Genomic DNA, 20380 nt, shown 5'->3' with positions numbered 1-20380 from the left:
GTAATAAATATCTGTGGTACAACATATTTCACATCAAACATCTAAGAATAGTTTCATTAATAGGGTCTGAGAAAATATATGCGAAATAATATGTGTAATGTATTTTAACAATCTAGAAAATTCAACATTAAAATCATAGCAGCATTCATAACATTCACACTGAATGAAAGGAATATAACAATTTGACTAAAAAGTAGTATCTCATAAGGAACTGTCCAGCCACCTGTCAATAAGTCTTTCATTGGTTACCACATCTTTTTGCCAATCAACATGCCACCTAAGATCAGCTATGACCCGACTGTAATTACTGCCTATACTTTGACGCCAGGCAGCAAATTCTTTTTTGTTGTAATCATGGACAGTTGCAGAAACAGCCGGATAGTTTACAATGCTACGTAACCGTTTGTCTAGCTGTGCCTTCACATCGGGGAATTTGAAGGCCACGTTGTGAAGTTCTTCCTTGTCCAATGTTAGGTCTGTGGTAGAACAACAATAACATGTATATGAGTTTATGAGTGATTTCAGAGTTCACTGTTGAAAGAGATAATAATAGTTACACGCTTACCGAAAAGTTGAGGCGGCACACTCATGCCATCAGCATAGGTGATGTATTTCCATTTGCCGCTTCTTAGCATGTAGGTTGAAGTGTTTACATTGCAGCCATGATATTCGCTCAATACCCAGTCTGGATGTTCTGTCTTGGGAAACCTTCTGTACTTGGAGACAAGTGGAAGCAACGAGTGGCCACTGAGGTTCCCTATTGGTGAGATTCCTGCAATATCTGCAATGAAATGTATTATTATTATTATTCGTAGTAGTAGTATTTCAGGAAGGGCATCCGACGTAAAAGCTTGGCCAAAACAAACATGCAGATCAAACCTCTAAAGATGGAGGACACTGATTTGCTGTGGCGACCCCGTCAAGGGAAAAGCCGAAAGGAAATGAAGAAGTAGTAGTAGTGTTATTATTATTATTTATTTATTATTATTATTATTATTGGTATTAGTAGTACTAGTATTAGTAGTATTAGTAGTAGTATTAGTAGTAGTAGTATTATTATTATTAGTAGTAGTACTGGTAGTATTAGTAGTAGTGGTATTAGTATTGGTATTAGTATTAGTATTAGTATTAGTAGTATTAGTTTTAGTATTATTAGTATTAGTCGTAGTAGTAGTAGTAGTAGTAGTAGTATCAGTAGTAGTACTACTACTACTACTAGTAGTAGTAGTAGTAGTAGTAGTAGTAGTAGAAGTACTATTAGTAGTATTAGTAGTAGTAGTAGTATTAGTAGTAGTAGTATTAGTAGTATTATTAGCATTAGCAGTACCAGTAGCAATAGTACATTCTCCTCACCCATCAAAGTAGGGTATAAATCAACCAGTGAAACGACCCCGTTGACCTGCAGGCCTGACGTTACCCCAGGTCCCATGATGAGCAAGGGAACGTGCGCGCTGCCCTCAAACATGGACATCTTGTAGAACTGACGGTGCTCCATAGCCAGCTCCCCATGGTCAGCCGTGAAGATCACGACGGTGTTGTTGAGCAAACCCACGTCTCTTAGCGCGGAAATAATCTGTCCTGTGAATAGAAAGTCAACGACTTAGACAACCATCAATTTTCTGCCCTAGTTATCCATTTTAGCTAACTAACCCAACATTGCATCAGCTTCCGCACACATGGCATAGTAGAAAGCTCGGATTCTCTTGATTTCCTGCTTTGTGAAATCCGCGCTGCAGTTTTTGGTAAAGGTGGAGTAGTAGTCAACAGGGTGCATGGCAGTCAAGGGGAGCCACGTGGGAACAGAAATTAGCTCAGAATTAACCTGCGTACATAATTGAACAATTTAGCACTAGGAAAGCAGTTTAAAGGACAACCGACGTCTCCGGACCAGTTGTGTCCATAATTTGTAAAATGGCTTCAAATGACTTCTACTGAACGTATTTTACAAAGATTCCACCGCATATAGCTGTATTTTACGTTTTAAGACTCGCGCTGAATATTCTGGAAGTCTTGTTTTTGAGTTGGTAACGAGTCCGTACGTGACGTCACTGAAGGAACGCCCCTGACCGAAAAAAGGACACATTGGAGCAGTCCTTCCATCACGTCAATGCATTTTGCTGTACTTTGGTCTGAAAACTTCATGTCGGACCATAAATAGGATGAAGAGTTCGACAAAGCTCCATGTAAGGAATTAATCAGCCTGTGGAAACGGGCTGATTTATTCCTCACAGGGAGCTTGGTCGCCATTTTCTGCCTCTTTTCTGGGACACTACATTGCAGTCGAGATGCCTCAAAATGACATAGAAAGACTTCTTTAATCAATTGCAAACATGTATGCTTTCCTCTTCAAAACTATTTGAATCATATTCATAACTGGATGTGTAACACGAAAGCATATTCTCCGAATCTGAAGCCATTGTTTTGATTCTCCAGCAATGCAAGACGTCTTGGCGTGACGTCACGACCAAGGGGGCGGGACTTTCTGAAAATGCCCAATTCACATCTCAATTTTTTGCAGATTTCGGACACTTTAAATCATTTTTATTTGTGTTTTGCATTTGAATAAAAATATCATAGTGCATGTTTTGGGTATTTTAGATGCTATAAAGCGTTTTTCTGATGTCAGTTAAGAAACAAAAAAGTGACGTCGGTTGTCCTTTAAAAGAAAAAATAATAAATCGTGCCTTTTTCAGCCAATAAGGAGACGAGCGAAATGTAGATCCTCCGGCAGTGGGCCCCAGGGAATCCGTCTTGTAGGTGTGAGGTAGATTGAGACCAAGGTAAAAGGCGAAAGGACGGCGTGAGGGCGCGGCTTTCAGATGGATCCATTCGGTGGCCAAATCAGTTTTTTTCCAGTCCACGGTGTTGACTCTCACTGTTGACATATTTCCAACCAGTTGAGTGACAGGGCGACCCTCTTGGCGTAGCAGGAAATGAACGTCGCGTGTCCAGGCTTCAACACGATTACTGTATTAATATGAGCACAACCATGTAAAAGATAAACAAGTATTAATCATAACCCCCCCCGTCAACAGTTACCTAAGTGAATGCCCCCCTGACGTGTAGTCCAGCTTGCCGAACATTTTTGTAAGGTAACCGTTCTTCTCCAGTAGATCCATCCATGTGGTCGCATTTGCATCGAGGCACTTGTAATTGTTCCAAGACTCCGTGAGGTGAATAAACTGACCGCTCCACATGGCTGCAGATGCGACATGTTATGTATTAACCATATCAATTTATTTAAAGATTGACAATTGATGATTAATTAGCCTACAGTATGTATTGATGACTCACCTGCACGGGAAGGGCAACATATTGGTGAGTTGGTGTATGCATTAATGAAGGTACTTCCCAGTTCTCTGAGGTAATTTAGATATGGAAGCTGCAAAACTTTACTGCCAGGGTCAAATGTCAAACGACCATCCTGCACAAACATTAATATTCACGATGAGCATTGTAGAAAAACATGAGCAAATAATGTTTTGTTTTGATTCCGAACGAGATTTTAAGTTAACATGTTTTTACTGTACAGCATTGGACAGACATGCTTGAAATCACATAAGATTCATTACCATTAAACAAATAGAAACAATGAGCTTCCAATGTATGCATCTTTAGACTAATGAAAACTACACGGATACTACATTAGCATGCAGAATATTTTACACAAGTCTCAAATACAATACATTAAAACTGTTCAAATGTCTACTGTACTCACAAACGCATCAGTCATCACCATCACGATGTTTGGTCTTTTTTCATCGTGACACAAACTTGCTGCATACATTTGAAATAGACATACGAAAGCTAATCTTATATTCATGACCATATTCAAACAAAGTTGTTATAAAGTGGGTGAAAAAATGTGTTAAGAAAAAGTACAACAAATTCCAAAACCATGCCGCTCTCCGATAGTTTGCCTTTAACAACATCCAGGTTAAGTTAACAAAATAAGAGTAGTTGCTTACTTAAAGGGCAACCGACGTCACTTTATTGTTTTTTTAACTGACATCAGAAAAACGTTTTATAGCATCTAAAATACCCAAAACACGCAGTATGATATTTTTATTCAAATGCAAAACACCAATAAAAATGACTTAAAGTGTCCAAAATCTGCAAAAAAATTGAGCTGCGAATTGGGCATTTTCAGAAAGTCCCGCCCCCAGTTCGTGACGTCACGCCAAGACGTCTTGGATTGCTGGAGAATCCAAACAATGCCTTCAGATTTGGAGAATATGCTTTCTTGTGACACATCCAGTTATGAATATGATTCAAATAGTTCTGAAGAGGAAAGCATACATGTTTGCAATCGATTAAAGAATTATATGTGCCATTTTGAGGCAACATTAGGGGAAAATCTCTCACCCCAAAAAAAGAGCCACAAAATGGCGACCTCCAGTGGCCACCTCCGCTTCCACAGGCTGATAAATTCCTTATATGGAGCTTGGAGGCCCTGTTCTGTCGGCTTTTGGGTGCAACACGGTTCTCAGACCAAACATGTACAGCAAAATCCATTGACGTTGATGAAGGACTGCTACAATGTGTCTTTTTTTTCGGTCAGGGGGCAGTCCTTTCATGATGTCACGTACGGACTCGTCACCAACACAAAAACAAGACTTCCTGAATATTCAGAGCCAGTCTTAAAACGTAAAATATAGCTATATGCGGTGGAATCTTATTAAAATACGCCAAGTAGAAGTCATTTGAAGCCATTTTACAAATTATGGACACAACTTGTCCGGAGACGTCGGTTGTCCTTTAAGTAACATCATACGAAAATTCTAAAACAGACAGGATAAAACATAAAAGTAAACCACACGGTTTAGAAAAAAATCACAGTAGCAAATTTAGACTTAACTATTTTGCCTCTTCTTTTTGCGATATTTATACGTATTACCGAGATGCGTTTTGGTTTTGACGTCATTGCTTAATAATTCAATTAATAATAATTGTTTTAAAGTGTGAATAAGTATAGCTTTTGCAATTACGACACTACCACTGCGTTAACGTATTTTCGCTTTTGAACTGGCACAGTAAAAATGGAACTTCGACGTAAACATGTAATGACACTTTTAAACCGCTAGATGGTAGCATCGATCGGATTTAAGTCAGTACTGTAGGACTACCGGAGAGAACAACTTTCACATCATTATGACACGAGAAGTTTTACGGTCCTGTTTTCCAGTCATATATCTATGAAAATAACACAGGCCAGTTCAGCCTCCGGCAAGCAGAGAAATCATAGCTTGTGATTGCTTTTGGCAGTGCATACACAAGGATTTGATAACTTTGAAAGACCATGAGGTGAACATGAATGCCTGCACTGTTAAAAAAAAAACAGAATTCACTTTCCTCTCTCTGCCTCTTTAGATGAGCCTAAGGACTGTTATATCAAATCCCATTTTGTGTATTTTTATGTAACCACCATTCAATGTGTTATTGTTGTACTTGTCTACAGGACAGATTAAAAAAACAGGACAAAATCTGAAAACATTTAGACACTGAGGTGTTTCAGTTAAATGTCATTACATCTAACTTGTATAACACATGCAGACATTCAGTTTATTTAGCTACAATGTAACAATGTCGTTTTGTTTTTTATCATCACAAGTATCCATCCATAAATTTTGTAAAGATAAAAAATATCAATCTTAATCTAAAATATTATCATCCAAGTTGTACAATTGTCTGTCATACAAAAGCACACAATTTATCTATAAATGTGTTTTCTGCACTATGGCTGCAGCGCTGCTCAACAGGTAGCACCACACTGCAGTAACCCGAGTGTCCTGCAGATGGCGTTTTGACTTTGTTCAAGTTGTTTTTCTATTCTCACACAATGGAATCCCTGCCCCCCATTTGTGAATGGATCCATTTTATATTTTAATGCAAAAACAACATCACGTGAAGATGTTGTATTATTTCCCCCCAGATGCTCGTGACTTATTTTTTCCCAACACCCCAAGCATGTTCTACTGATTCATTGGCGCAACATACTGCGTGATTTGGGGGTGTTGTGGACCATGTGTGTGAATTATGATGTATGAATGTATGTGTGCGCGACATGTGCACAATGCAACCAAATCATATGCCTTAGCACTGTCGGATCAACATATTACACATTACTACACATACGCGAATGTCACCATTGTTGGAAAATTATAGGCTTTCTGATTCTAATATGTCGAAGGGGGATAATTTTCCAGTTAAGTGAAGGTGGTTTTGCATTTTTTAATAGGAAAAAGTGTGGCAGACAACATCTTTTTGCCATCTTTCAGCTGTTTGAGCAAACTTGTCATCTGGCCTTCTCCTCCTTTGCACAAGGCGGGGAGGGGGCAGCGAGTGATGATTGCGCATGCGCGGTTGCTTGTTTTTCACATCTCCCGTCGCTTAAAGTGAGCCGAGCTGCCTGGCAGCCTTGTCTTTAACCGGAGACCAAGCGGCTGAGAGGCGGACGATAACAGCATCCGTTGCTGTTATTCAGCCTTCACGCATCTCAATGAACCGCATACATCGACACCACTGATCGTGCCTACTGCTTCTCGCAGGGAGGCACCAACACTTTTTTAAAATACCCATTCCTTTCCCCCTGCACCAGACACACGTTTTTTAAAAACATTTCTAGGTGTGTGTAGCCCGCTTTTTTTAACGCTTCCAACCATGGTGCTCGGGAAGGTAAAGAGCTTCACGGTGAGCTACGACTGTCTTAATGACAACAACGTGGCGGTGTTCTCCAGCGGGGACTGCGTCTCAGGGAGGGTGATCGTCGAGGTGACCGGCGAGATCCGCGTCAAGTCCCTCAAGATTCACGCCAAAGGCTTCGCCAAAGTTCGCTGGACCGAGTCTCGGAACGCCGGTTCCAACACAGCCTACACGCAGAATTACACGGAGGAAGTGGAATATCTCAACCATAAAGACGTTCTAATTGGACACGAAAGAGGTAAGACTGTTTTTACTTGTGTCCTGAATGTCTTTTTTGAAGGGGTAATGGAGGGGGATTCTGCAGGTTGTCTTAAAAAAACTAAAAATGACAGCTTATTATTATAAGTTTGGGGTGATTTAATAGTTGAGTTCTGTTTTGGAGTTTGAATGACAGCAGCGTAGTTGATGGAGGCGATTTGTCAGAATGAATGACAGCCAGTGCCCACCTGTATTTTTCACGCCATTTTGAGGCAAAAAAACGGCAACAACAGGCGTTTTCGAAAAGGGCTGAAAGGGTGAGATCGTTCATGAATGTCTCTACGGCTTAGTTTGTGAATTTTAGCTAACATTCATGCGGTAAAATACGTTTCTTTGTGGCTTCTCTGAAGTTTCCACCCATTGTTCAAAGCGGTTCAATCCTGTTCAGAAAACTGGATTGAGAGTAGGCGGGGTTTCAGCCGTAGCCCCGCCTTTGCCTATTTGTGATTGGATGAGGTGCTCATGTGTGGCCCAATTACGTCACCATTGCAGATAGTGACGGGAAGCAAGTTTTTTGTCAGTATACGATTAGTAAGTGTTAATTATGTGTAATTCTTTATTAATTATAATGGAAACTATATTGTAATCGCTTTAAATTAAATTCAACCAATTATTGTGCTGTGCTTAAATTAGGACCACGGGGTTAAACAGTTTGGATAATGGGTGAATTTATATCGTAGCTCCTTTGAATAAAAAGGGCAAACTAATCTTTCAAAATTTGTATTCCGCGGCGGAATTTCCGCAGTCAAGGCATGATAGCGTTAAATTGTTACAAAAGCATGCGGTAATGAACTTTTTGGAGTCAAGAAGTTATTACATAAAGAAGTGACATTTACATATTACAATACCCAATGCGTTGAACAGTGCACATGTATATACTGTATTCAAAGACAAGAACATCAAGCGATGCACATGAAATAATTTTACGAAAATAAACTATTCGGTCGCACAGAGCTTTTCACTGTCCACAGTGGAGGATAAAAAAAGTGTAGTGTTTTTTTTTTCTTCCCCAAAAGCGAGCTATGCAGGCTGCAGAGTCGCACAGCGAATGTGTAATGAATGCCTGTGTGTATGTCAGTGTGCAAGGGTAGTGGGGGTGGAGCAGTATGTGAGTGTATGTGTGTGCGTCGGAGCTGCTCGCGCCGGTTTAGGCCGGTCTCCTCCTGCTGCTGCCTTTGAGTGACAGCTCTGCACTTGTTTACCACACGTCTGCTGCTTGCAGGAGGGGCGGGCGGGGATTGCTGAGCTGGCAGAAACAGCTTTTTTTTGACATGCAATAGCAAATGTGTATTTATTTCACGCTAGAACCTCGGAAGCTGCACATTGCGGTGTGCTTGTTGCTAAGCAGCCTTTGCTGTGTTTTTCGTTTGCAATTGTATTTTATTTTTTCGGGGTTGTGGGTTCTTTGGCCCCTTGAGATTCCGCTCCCAACTTTTATTGTCGGCTCTGAAGAGCAACTTGTTCCATTTATGCTTGAATAAGCTCCTCTTAAGACCACTTTTTGGAAGGGGTCACACAAAAACAGCGTTGAATCATTGGCATGGGGTTTTATTTGTATTTACAGTAATCCCTCGTTTTTCACGGTTATTGGTCCGCAAAGTAGGGTTTGGCCACCCACCCTCACCAACCTCCCCGAGGAATTTGTGTGCAATCATTTGAGTACCAGTATGATTAAAATATATAAACAGTATTTATACTTTACATAGATTAGCTATCTGGCTGCCTATCTAACTGGCTATCTATTTGCTATCGATTAGCTATCTGGCTGGCTCACTATGTAGCTGGCTATTTATTAGTTATATATCTATCTATCTAGCTAGCTGTCTATCTATTAGCTATCTATTGGCTATCTATTAGCTAGCTAGCTTTCTATCTATTTGAGTTACTCCTGGGTTGAGTGAACGTTGGCGTGTGTGGTTGCCGCTACTCACCCACAGAAAAACTTATCCTGTGACTGAAAAGTGTCCTTGAGAGTTTTGAAAGGCGCTTATAAATGAAATGTATCATTATTATTATATCTGAGACAATGACTATAGCAGTACACACATTTACGTAAATGTTTGATTATAAAATGTTATAAGCTGATTTGCTCTTCTCAATGTGTTTCTGTTTAGCCAACAAAGGAGGCGCAGATACAAGTGCTGTTTTAATGCTTTCTTTTGGACACATGTGACACTTCCCCCAGCCATAAGCACTCACGAAATGGCCATTCACGCGCACTAAATGGCCAAGTGAACATTACACTGATATAGGCAACCAATTGATTAGATTGATCAAAGAGTATCCCACGTGATAAGACGGAGAGGGGTGCAGGGCGGGGCTGAGAAAACCACGATAATCGAACCACGAAGTTGCAAAGGGATTATTGTACCTGTATATCTATTATTATTATTATTATTATTATTATTATTATTATTTCTGTGTAAGCTCTCAGTCGTACAGGAGTGGTCCATCGATGAGAAGGTTTCTTCAGCCGTCATCTGTACAAAAGTGAAGGTTTCGGACGTTTCGCCTCCTATCCAAGAGACTTCGTCAGCGAACTAAAGTCTGACTGGTCGTATCGGCCCCATTTATATATCCCTAATGTCCAGACCTAGTGGTGCCGGACATTAGGGATATATAAATGGGGCCGATACGACCAGTCAGACTTTAGTTCGCTGACGAAGTCTCTTGGATAGGAGGCGAAACGTCCGAAACCTTCACTTTTGTACAGATGACGGCTGAAGAAACCTTCTCATCGATATTATTATTATTATTATTATTATTATTATTATATGCAGGTAACATCCAACTTACGACCAGCTCAACTTACGACAACCTGTACTTACGACCACGACCTCCAGACCCTATTTTAAAAATTTTAATTCTACGCTTGGCACCGCAACACGCTAGCAGGCCAGCGACATGTACGCCAATTTTGGTGCGATGGCACCAGAGGGGGGTGGGGGGTGCGATTCGTTTAGCCTCCGAGTCTCTATTCAACATTTTGAATGGATTTCAACTTACAACCATTTTGACTTACGACCGTTTGGTCAGAACGGAATTCGGTCGTAAGTCGGATGTAACCTGTATATATATATTTTTGCATGGTAGGCTACGTCAAATGCGTTTAATGCATAACTTGTTTGTGGGCAAATATCATGAGTAAAATCCATTTTGTTCTCTTTTGTCTCCCACCCCTACCCTCTTATTTTTTTTTTCCTTTGACTTTTTTCTGTGGTATGACTTTCAGATGTCCTCGTAGAGCAAATGTATCCAAGGTATGGTATACATGTGTTTGGAATAGCGTCCGCCTTGTTTTTCAGACGATGACAACTCTGAGGAAGGACTCACCACTATCCATTCAGGAAGACACGAGTATGCATTCAGCCTGGAGCTTCCACAGACGTGAGTGCTTTCACCTCCCCACCCCAAAAAAATTAGCCCCACGTCATTTCTAAAGTGGTTAACGTACCTTGCCCATCTTTTGCAGACCTTTAGCTACCTCTTTCGAAGGGAAGCATGGTAGCGTGCGCTATTGGGTGAAGGCTGAGCTCCACAGGCCGTGGCTGCTGCCCATCAAGACCAAGAAGGAATTCACCGTCTTTGAGCACATCGACATCAACACTCCGTTACTGCTGGTAAGGAAGAAATGCGACACAACAACAATGACTCACCCGAAACCTAATTTTCCCTTTCCGGCATGTCTCAACCATGGAAACTTATACAGCTGGTAGTTTTACATGAATTCCAAGACTGTTATTTGCGGTTGCCGTCATGGTGATATTGCATAACATGGCAATTTTGAATGAAATATGCCAAACGGTTTGGCTCGAAGGCACTCTCGGTCATCCTCCAAACTTTCCATTTTATCTAGTGAGCGAGATAGCTAGATAGCTATCTGCCAGATATATTCCTAGATAGCTATCTGCTAGATAGATTCATAGATAGCTATCTGCTAGATAGATTACTAGATAGCTATCTGCTAGAGAGATAGCTATCTGATAGATAGCTATTTGATAAATAGATTCCACTAGATAGCTATCTGCTAGATAGATTACTAGATAGCTATCTGCTAGAGAGATAGCTATCTGGTAGATAGCTATCTGCTAAATAGATTCCGCTAGATAGCTATCTGCTAGATAGCTAGCTAGCAGATAGCTATATGCTAGATAGCTATATGCTAGATAGTTATCTGCTAGATAGTTATTTGCTCGATAGCTATATGCTAGGTCGCTATCTGCTAGATAGATAGATAGATAGATAGATAGATAGATAGATAGATATAGATAGATAGATAGATAGATAGATAGATAGATAGATATCGGCACCCCCGTCCTAGCTAGCTACCTCGCTAGCTATCGGCACCACTGTCCTCGCTAGCTATTTATTTATTATTTACTTTTTTCTTCTCCAGTCACCACAGGCCGGCACAAAGGACAAGACACTTTGCTGTTGGTTCTGCACCTCAGGTCCAATTTCCCTAAGTGCCAAAATTGAGCGAAAGGGCTACACCCCAGGTAAGCATGCGACGGACATACTTGAATCATTCATTCTCTCAACCTCAAAGTGACTTCATCAATTAATCTTCTTCCACGCCGCAGGAGAGTCGATCCAGATCTTCGCAGAGATCGAGAACTGCTCGTCCCGCATGGTGGTTCCCAAGGCGGCCATTTACCAGACGCAGACTTTCTATGCCAAAGGGAAGATGAAGGAGGTTAAGCAGTTGGTGGCCAACCTGAGAGGCGAGTCCTTGTCTTCGGGCAAGACGGAGACCTGGAGCGGCAAAATGCTCAAGATCCCGCCCGTGTCGCCGTCCATCCTGGACTGCAGCATCATCAGAGTGGAATATTCGCTTATGGTGAGCAGGCGTGAATGTTCTCAGGGGCGAGTGGAGGTCATGAACTTCGTATTCCTAGTTAGAAATTGCAAAAAGTGAGCAGCATTTAACTCATTGTCTGCCAGACGATGTGCAAATATGTGTCCACTCCAGTGCCAGGGTTTTTGTCATTTTCACTCAAGTTGCAGGACACACGGAATATTGAGTTTTAGGACTACAGAAACATTCAATAGAGCGTTGGAAACCGCAGACTCTCTTCTTTCATCAGAAAAAAAGTCATTTCCTAAATTATATCGGTCTGGAGTTATCTGAGCTAGAAATGGGGGCGGCTGCACAAAATACAATGCAAGACATACATATTGATTTATATAATAATAATACATTTCATTTATAAGCACCTTTCAAAACTCTCAAGATCACTTTTCAGAAGTTTTTTTTTTGTGGGTGAGCAGCGGCAACCATACGCACCAGCGTCACTCAACCCAGAAGTAACTTAAATAGATAGAAAGCTAGCCAGCCAGATAGCCATATAAGTAATAGATAGCTAGCCAGCCAGATTTTAACTAATAGCAGACAATAAATAGATAGCAAAAAATAGGTAATATATAGCAAAAAATAGCTAATAGATAGCAAAAAGATAGCTAGCTATTTAGCCAACTGAGTAGCCAGCTGGGCAGCCAGTTATTTAGCCAGCTAGGCAGCTATCTATTTAGTCAGCTAGGTAGCTAGCTAGATAGCCAGCTAGGTAGCTTGTGTTGTATTGTATTTATCATTGAGCGCTTTAACAACAGCTGAAGCTGTAACAAAGCGCTAACATGGAGAAAAGGCAAATGTTGCCCCCTCGTGGAAGGGAAAACACATTGCCAGAGGTCTGACCAGTGCTTTATCTGCACCCCAGCAAAAAAACAAACAAAAAAAAAAAAAACACCAACACCCGAACAAATTCGAGAATGGCGCTCCACATCACAATTTTCAATTCTCGAATAAATTCGGAAATCGCAGCGAATAAGTGAAGTGGCCCATAAAAAAAAAGTGGTTTGTCTGAAACCCTTCGTTCGTTCCCCGGCCTGCACCGGGTGTTCACCTCACATGCCGCTAAGAGCCTTATCCCGTCGTATCTCCAGCAACACCTGCCTCGAGGGTGCTTATTACCTCTTTGCCGTGTCAACAGTCACCGGGATCTTCCTCGTATCCACTAGAAGCATCTTACGTCAACACATTGACCCACATAACCGAGCGGCAGCGTTCTATAATACCCAAGTCAGGTCACTTGAGGAACTTGTAGCTTTCCGGTCGATTCATATGGTCTCCATTATGGTTTTCTTTAGGTGTATGTGGACATACCAGGGGCAATAAACCTTTCCCTGAATCTGCCGCTAGTCATCGGAACCATCCCCTTGCATCCCTTCGGTTCGCGTACATCCAGCGTTAGCAGCCAGTGTAGCATGAGCTGGCTGGGGATGGGTCTACCAGAGAGACCTGAAGGTAAGGCGCATTTTGCCTTTTTGTTTGCAATAGACAGTTTTGCTAATGCCAATGCTAATGCTCATGCGAATGTTTTGTCTCGTAGCCCCTCCAAGTTACGCACAAATTGTGACGGAAGAGCAGCGGCAGAGCAGTCTGGATGTGCTAGCGAATCGCGAGGGGATGGACGGACCGCTGTTTGCCTACATCCACGAGTTCCGTTTCCAGCCGCCCCCTCTTTACTCAGAGGTAAGGTTCTCGACTTGACTTTTTAAAAAAACACACGCCTTAACTCGAATCGAGACACCATGGAGTCGCGAAGGCATCACATTACCGTATTTGTTTTAGCGTATTAGTTTATTTTGAGCTTACTTGGTTGTCGAGTTATCTGTATTGAAATTGGGGGCGGCTATACAAAAGGTTGCATATTTATTTTATATTCATATTTATATTCCACTTCAACGAATGAAAAAAGTTTTCCAAATACAGTGAGACCTCAACTTACAAACACCTTATCTTACAAACTTTTCATCTTAAGAACCTCTAATTTATGAAAATTAAACCTTATAATAAGCACTATTTTCATAATACACACCCACCACGCTTGGCAGAGTGATCTTCGGCGGAAGCACACGACCGAACAGCGCTCCAGCCGGCGCTACTTTGCACACCCCCTCTCATTGAATGCACACGTCGATCGCCTACTTGGAGCTTTTTGCTGATAATTTTACTATGATGGGACCGAAAAAAAAACCACCCACCACAGGCTCGTGTTCAGCCCAAGAAGACACAAAATAAAATCACCGTCGAAGGAGATAATTGAAAAACACAAACGAGGTGTGCGTTTGTGTGATTTAGTGGCTGAGCACGGCTATGCTAAGTCAACCATTGCTCCCATTCTCCGGAATACAGAAGCCATCAAAGGTGCGTCTGTTGCAAAAAGTGTGCTCTCAAAGCGACGGTCTCGGGCAATCGAAGAAGTTGAAAAAAACACGTTATTTTACAGCACAGTTTATTTATGCAGTGTATTTCTTTCATTACAATACAATGGCACATTTATTAAACATATAATAAGGTATGGTGTGTGTAGTTTTCAGGCTTATTTAGTTAAAAACTATATTTTATGGAAACCCGGGAACGGATTATTCCCATTTTAATGGTTTCCTATGTTTTTTTTTTTTTTGAGATACACACTTTTCGCCTTACACACTCTGTCTGGGAACCAATTAAGTTCGTAAGTTGAGGTCTCACTGTATAGTATATTAATATATAAAAGTGTTCAAAATATAAGGTACACCACATTATAAGGCGCTACATTAGAGGCTGGGGTAGTGCATTACGTCTTCTATAAAGGGAAATGGAGTCGGTGGTTGCTGATAGTAGTTATTGTGGCTCAATATGACTTCATAGCTGGTTCGCTATCTATTAGATATCTGGCTGGCTAGGAAGCTAGCTATTAGCTATCTATTAGCTGGCGCGTTAGCTTTCTATGAGTGGGTTGAGTGAACGCTGGCACGCGTGGCTGCCGCTGCTCACCTACATAATAACTTCCCGTGACTGTAAAGTGACCTTGAGAGTTTTGAAAGGCGCTTATAAATGGCATATATTATTATTGAAATAAAATGTATTATTATCATCTTAATATTATAATATTATGTATGCGTTACTTCCGGGTTGCGTGAATGCTGGTGAGTATGGCTGCCGCTGCTCACCCGCAGAAAAACTCATCCTGTGACTGTAAAGTGTCCTTGAGAGTTTTGAAAGGCACTTATAAATGAAATGTATTATTATTATTATTACTATTATATTATTATTATTATTATTATTATTATTATTATTATTATTATTATTATTTCATTTTCGTGTTTATTATGTTTGTTAAAGTCATTATAAGTGCCTTGCATGCTGGGTCCGAGAGGACAGTCATTTCATCTGTGCTGTATGTCATGCATATTAGCATATTTGACAATAAAGCTGACTTTGATTTTATTATTATTATTCATATATAAGGCGCACCGGCATATAAGGCGCAGGGTCATTTTTGAAGAAAATCAAAGCTTTTGGGTGCGCCTTATACACCGGAAAATACTGTAATTTCTATCAATCATAATCAACTGATCTTTTTCCCCTGCAACCCCCCAGGTGGACCCGAACCCCGACCAAGCCGACCGTCCAGAAGTACGCAGGGCCGACGCCTGTCCGTCACGCTGAGACGTCGTTTGAAAATTCGGGGAATTCCAAGAAAGCTAACACGCTAACAAGTCTCCACGTTGTTCCTTCTTCTTCTCCTCCTCAAATGGCGTCTTTTTTGACCACGAAGGGGAGAAAATCCAAAGGATCCAACCAGTCGGTGACTGTTTTGATGACTGACTCGCTTACTGAGGGTGGGTTTCTGTACAGACCCCCCCTCAGACCCCCTTAAATCTGTACGGCGAACCCTCAGTAGCGATGAAGAGTCTAAAGGTGTGGCACATAAGGACACGAGGCTTCACCAGTCCCGTCCAGACTGCATGAGATGCGGACCCCCTTATCACCCCCCCCTACTACGAGAAGAGGCTTCCGCCGCCAGAGCAAAAAAAAAAAAAGTCCTCGAGTCCCGCCTCATTTTTTGGGGGGTGATTTTTGTTTTTGCACATCTTTCGTTTCGCGATTTGACTCGAGCAGGCAAAAAAAAAAAAAAAAAAAAAAAACAAGTCTCAGCTCGCTTTTTCCAGACTTGCGGGAGAAGCAGAGGCTGAAAAAAAAAGATGAGAACAACGCACTGATTTTTGTTTTCCCTTTTTGAAACTTGTTTCAGATTTTGTTTTTGTTGACATTTCCGGAGTGACTTACGACAACTGAACTTTTTTTTTTAATAATGAAAGACCCACAAAAACAACAACTGCAGCACACTTTTGTCTACCAAGAAGCTATTTGATGACGTTGCCTCTTCTGTTTAGATTCAGTGTGGCTTTCCTCCTTTTTTTGTTCTGATCGTCGAATTTTTGGTGTGTTTGTGGAGGGATTTTGAAACGGGGATTTGCGGGTTTCGTTTTGCTACTAAACTAAGGGAGACTTTTCCCTCTTTCGTGTCTGCCTGCAACACCCCCCGCCCCCGTTTCTCTTTCTCTAACTGCCCAAAACGGCACTGTTTCATGTGTCCAAACAGTGTAAAGATAGCAGCAGCAAAAAAAAAAAAGTTCGTTTCATTGCACTGTTGAGCATATTGTTTCGTGCTACTAAAACTATTTAGACTAAACGACACGCAGATGAGCTCGGCAGCTTTTGTAGACACACATTCCCTTTTTTGTCCTTGCTGCGCTTGCTCGTTTTTTTTAGCAGACCAGTGAAACCAGAATGCTTTATTAAAAAAAAAAACGAGTACTGACGCCGTCTTTGAGTTTTAAAGAAGCACAACTTCATTGCCGCAATCTGGTCTGAACAAGTAGTCGTAGGTTGATATGAGTACTACATTGGTTTTCTCACTCTTTCAACAATTTCGACCGGTTGCGGTAATCGTGGGTTTGTCAGGAAATAGGATGCGCAGCACTTCAAAAAAAAAAACGATAATTGGGGAAAAAAGCATTACGTGGTTAAGGTCTGGATTAGAAAAGAAAAGGTACGAATTACGTTTCAGATAAAGCAGTGTTTTTGTAGGACGTGGATGCATTATTTAATCTTGAAAGATTAGTTTACATGACGTAGCGTGTGTGTGTGTGAGGGGGCGGGGGGTTCAGCCGACAACGAAAACGCTTCTGACGACAAGTGACAAACTGCGGATCAGTCAAAGTGATCTTATCTTTGTGGCCTTGACTGACACAGAAAATACTTTTTTTCCCTGTTCTTTTTATTATTTTTTTTGCCTCCCGTTGATGCTTGTTCCCTTTTTTTTCATTTATTTGCATGTTTTCAATTCCATTCAAGAGGACAAAAAAGGGAAAAGCAAGTCCTTTTTAGAAGCAAGACAGCCCCCCCCCACTAATAAGGCATTGATAACAAAAGGACAACCCGGATGTGGTCTCCCAGGCTGTTGATCAGCCCCCGCCCGCTCTTCTCCTGAGGATGATGTCAATTGCCTTCTATTTCTTTTTTTTCTTCCTCCTCTTGTATTTGTTTGACGCTCTTATGTTTCACAACGATGAATAAGCTGACATATTTGCTCCACGCCGGTCAATTCCGCACGAGTCTGCCGGCGTGAGTATGTCCAAAAGTAAGATTAAGCTGATAAAAAAAAAAAAAAAAAAAAAAAAAAAAACAGCAGGAATTGAAATGTTCGAGGACAACCACATCGGGGAGATGACGTCTGAAACATTTTGGAAACTAAGTGCAATATCACACGCTGAATTTATCTTTATTCTCCGTTTTTTGTTTGCTTTTTCTTCTGTTAATCGTGACGATGTATGGATATTCTATGAATATGCTATGTTCTGAATGATTTCATCTTTTGTCTAGTTCTTCCTATTTTTTTGATTCAAATAAACATTTTGTTCTAAAAAGACCATTCAGGGTGGTATCTGACTTATTATTTTATACATACGAAACACTGAATTAATAAGTCACATTTAACTTGGTATCATGTGCAAGTGGACTGAACTTTGTCTAAAATTCTATCTTGCTAGCGAGCTAGGATGATGTCAGATAGATAGATATATAGATAGATAGATAGATAGATAGATAGATAGATATAGATAGATGATATCGCCACCCCTGTCCTAGCTAGCTACCTAGCTAGCTATAGGAGTTAGCTAGATAGATAGAGAGTTAGCTAGATAGTTAGTTTGCTAGAGCGTTAGATTGGTAGATAGAAAGCAACTAACTAGCTAGCTAGCTGAAATAAGTCACATTTAACTTGGTATCATGTGCAAGTGGACTGAACTGTGTCGAAAATTGTACATATCGAGCTATCTATCTAGCTGACATCATCCTAGAGAGTTAGATGTTAGCTGGGATGATGTCAGAATAAGAAGAATACATTTAATTTCTAAGCATCTTTCAAGATAGCTATCTCGACAGCTAGCTAGGATGATGGACTAGATACCGTGATAGATAGCAAGGATGATGTCAGTTAGCTAGCTAGATAGCTACATAGCTAGATAAGTAGATGGATAACAACTAGGAAAGTGGACTGTGACTTTGGCCCAATTCGGTCATCAACAGGTTTCGGATTGTCGTGCGACATGTTTGCTGCATTTGAAGCAGGGGAAGAAGTGAAAGGAAGAAAGATACAGTAAAGTCTCGTTATATCGATATCGGATATATCGATAGTCCCGGTTATATTGATACTATTTCTATGCACGCACGGAGAAAATTACATGCAAACAGGGTCGGATATATCGATAGTCCCGGTTATATCGATATTTTTTCGGACTCCCTTGAATATCGATATAACGAGACTTTACTGTACTTGCTGTTGCATAACTGGAAAGGGACGTTTCAGCCCTCCTCTGTTATGCTACTGAACAAAAACACATTTTTTGAGAGGGGCCGGGGGGAGGGGGAGTTGAGTTGATGACTCAGCGGTTATGTCATTTTAGTCTGCCTTTGTACCTCCGCGCCCTTTCCCACCGCCTTTGACTTTTTAGTGGGAATGGGAGCGGGCGGGCGAGGGGGCTTGGATGGGGGTACCTTTTGTGGGTGTCTGACCCCTACAGGGCAAAAAAAAAAAAGAGGATGGGATTATTGTTAGCATGGAGCACGTAGGCGTGCGTTGCTCATAAATGCTGACGTGACATGGGCCTCAGCTGTTTCCTCACATTTGATAATCCCACTACCCACAATCCACTGCGGTAGCCAGAATGGCATCCTTGTGACATCATAGCAGCACAGACGCGCACATGCACATTTTATAATAATAAATTTCATTTAGAAGCGCATTTCAAAAGTGTCAAGGTCACTTAGCTAATGTGGTGTGCCTTATATTTGGAAAACTTTTATATATTTGGATATTAAATTTGAGACACTCTTGTTGCCATATAATTTCATTTGTTTTTGCCGTTGTTGTCAGTTTTGCTCATATGCTACCGAGCTAGCTATTTGCTATCTATTAGCTATCTGGCTGCTATCTAGTTAGCTGTCTGGCGAGCTATCTATTAGCTATCTATTAGCTATGTATAAGCTAGCTAGCTAGCTTTCTATCTATCTATTTTGAGTAACCGCTGGCGCGTGTTGCTGCCGCTGCTCACTCACAGAAAAACGTATGTGACTGTAAAGTGACCTTGAGAGTTTTAAAAGGCACATAAAAATGAAATGTATTATTATTATTATTATTATTATTATTATTATTATTACTACAATTATTATAATAATTATTATAATTATATAATAATAATAATTAATAATAATTATTATTATTATTTCTTATTTCACGTCCGAAACCGTCAAATTGACGGCTGAAGAAACCTTCTCATCGATATTATTATATATTATCATTATATATTATATATATTATATATTATTACTATTATTATTATAATAATTATAATTATTTTAATAACTATTGTATAATTATTATTATTAATTATTATTATTATTATTATTATTATTATTGTGACCTACAGGAATGACATACCTTTGATATTTTCTTCTTTTTGTTCAGGATAAAATCTCCAGTGCCTTTGCTTTCGTTTGCATCCCGGAGGAAGTCGCTGGAAATGATCATTCCTCGTCATCCCTTTTTGTTGTGCCCCGTTTTGTTCAGCAGAAAGGTCGGTTGCTGTTGGACAGACTGCGGCTAGATGGATGGAGCCATGGCTTGAGGAGCCTGCAATGAGAAGAAATGAGCGTCAGCGCAGCACGCCGGTGCATGTATGGAACGGTCGCGGCTTGGAATTAAAGCGGATTTATGTGGGACAGGGACAGAAATGTGAGACAATCCCGGTTGCGGCTTGGAATTGAAGCGGAATTACGTGGGACAGGGACAGAAATGTGAGACAATCTCTTTTCATCAATGGATGCTATAAGTTTTGCTTTCAACATTTATCTTGTAGCACATTTCACCATGACGTCCGTGATCCACTGGTGAAAAGGACGCTTTGATCCTCTCCTCTTTCATCTAGAACTGCTTCATACAATAAAGAGAACACAAACACGCAATTTGCTCTGTTTACGACAGTCCGGTTTCATGCTTGCATAACCGTGTTGTAAAACGCTGAGAACATT

The 20380-nt window shown here is 40.7% G+C and overlaps 2 protein-coding genes across 2 annotated transcripts; one reads left to right on the top strand and one right to left on the bottom strand.

The window, feature by feature from the left end:
• Positions 1-190: 190 nt before the first annotated feature.
• arsk (arylsulfatase family, member K) lies at positions 191-3921 on the bottom strand. Its single transcript, XM_088993696.1, has 8 exons — positions 3719-3921; positions 3295-3424; positions 3040-3199; positions 2685-2967; positions 1651-1822; positions 1354-1578; positions 566-781; positions 191-476 (listed from the first exon to the last, which is right to left on the bottom strand). The coding sequence occupies exons 1-8, from the start codon at positions 3827-3829 to the stop codon at positions 202-204; spliced, it is 1572 nt and encodes a 523-aa protein (XP_088849822.1). The 5' UTR covers positions 3830-3921; the 3' UTR covers positions 191-201.
• A 2496-nt stretch (positions 3922-6417) lies between these two features.
• Positions 6418-17721, top strand: arrdc3a (arrestin domain containing 3a). The gene is made up of 8 exons (XM_088993693.1): positions 6418-6940; positions 10266-10347; positions 10433-10580; positions 11357-11459; positions 11544-11800; positions 13108-13264; positions 13350-13492; positions 15386-17721. The coding sequence occupies exons 1-8, from the start codon at positions 6661-6663 to the stop codon at positions 15452-15454; spliced, it is 1239 nt and encodes a 412-aa protein (XP_088849819.1). The 5' UTR covers positions 6418-6660; the 3' UTR covers positions 15455-17721.
• Positions 17722-20380: the final 2659 nt, after the last annotated feature.

Source organism: Hippocampus bargibanti, linkage group LG04 (genome assembly GCF_051943395.1).
Source record: "Hippocampus bargibanti isolate YZ-2025 linkage group LG04, ASM5194339v1, whole genome shotgun sequence".
NCBI classification, from domain to species: Eukaryota; Metazoa; Chordata; class Actinopteri; order Syngnathiformes; family Syngnathidae; genus Hippocampus; species Hippocampus bargibanti.
The sequence above is the reverse complement of the archived record's forward strand: the minus strand, read 5'-3'. Positions and strand labels throughout refer to the sequence as shown.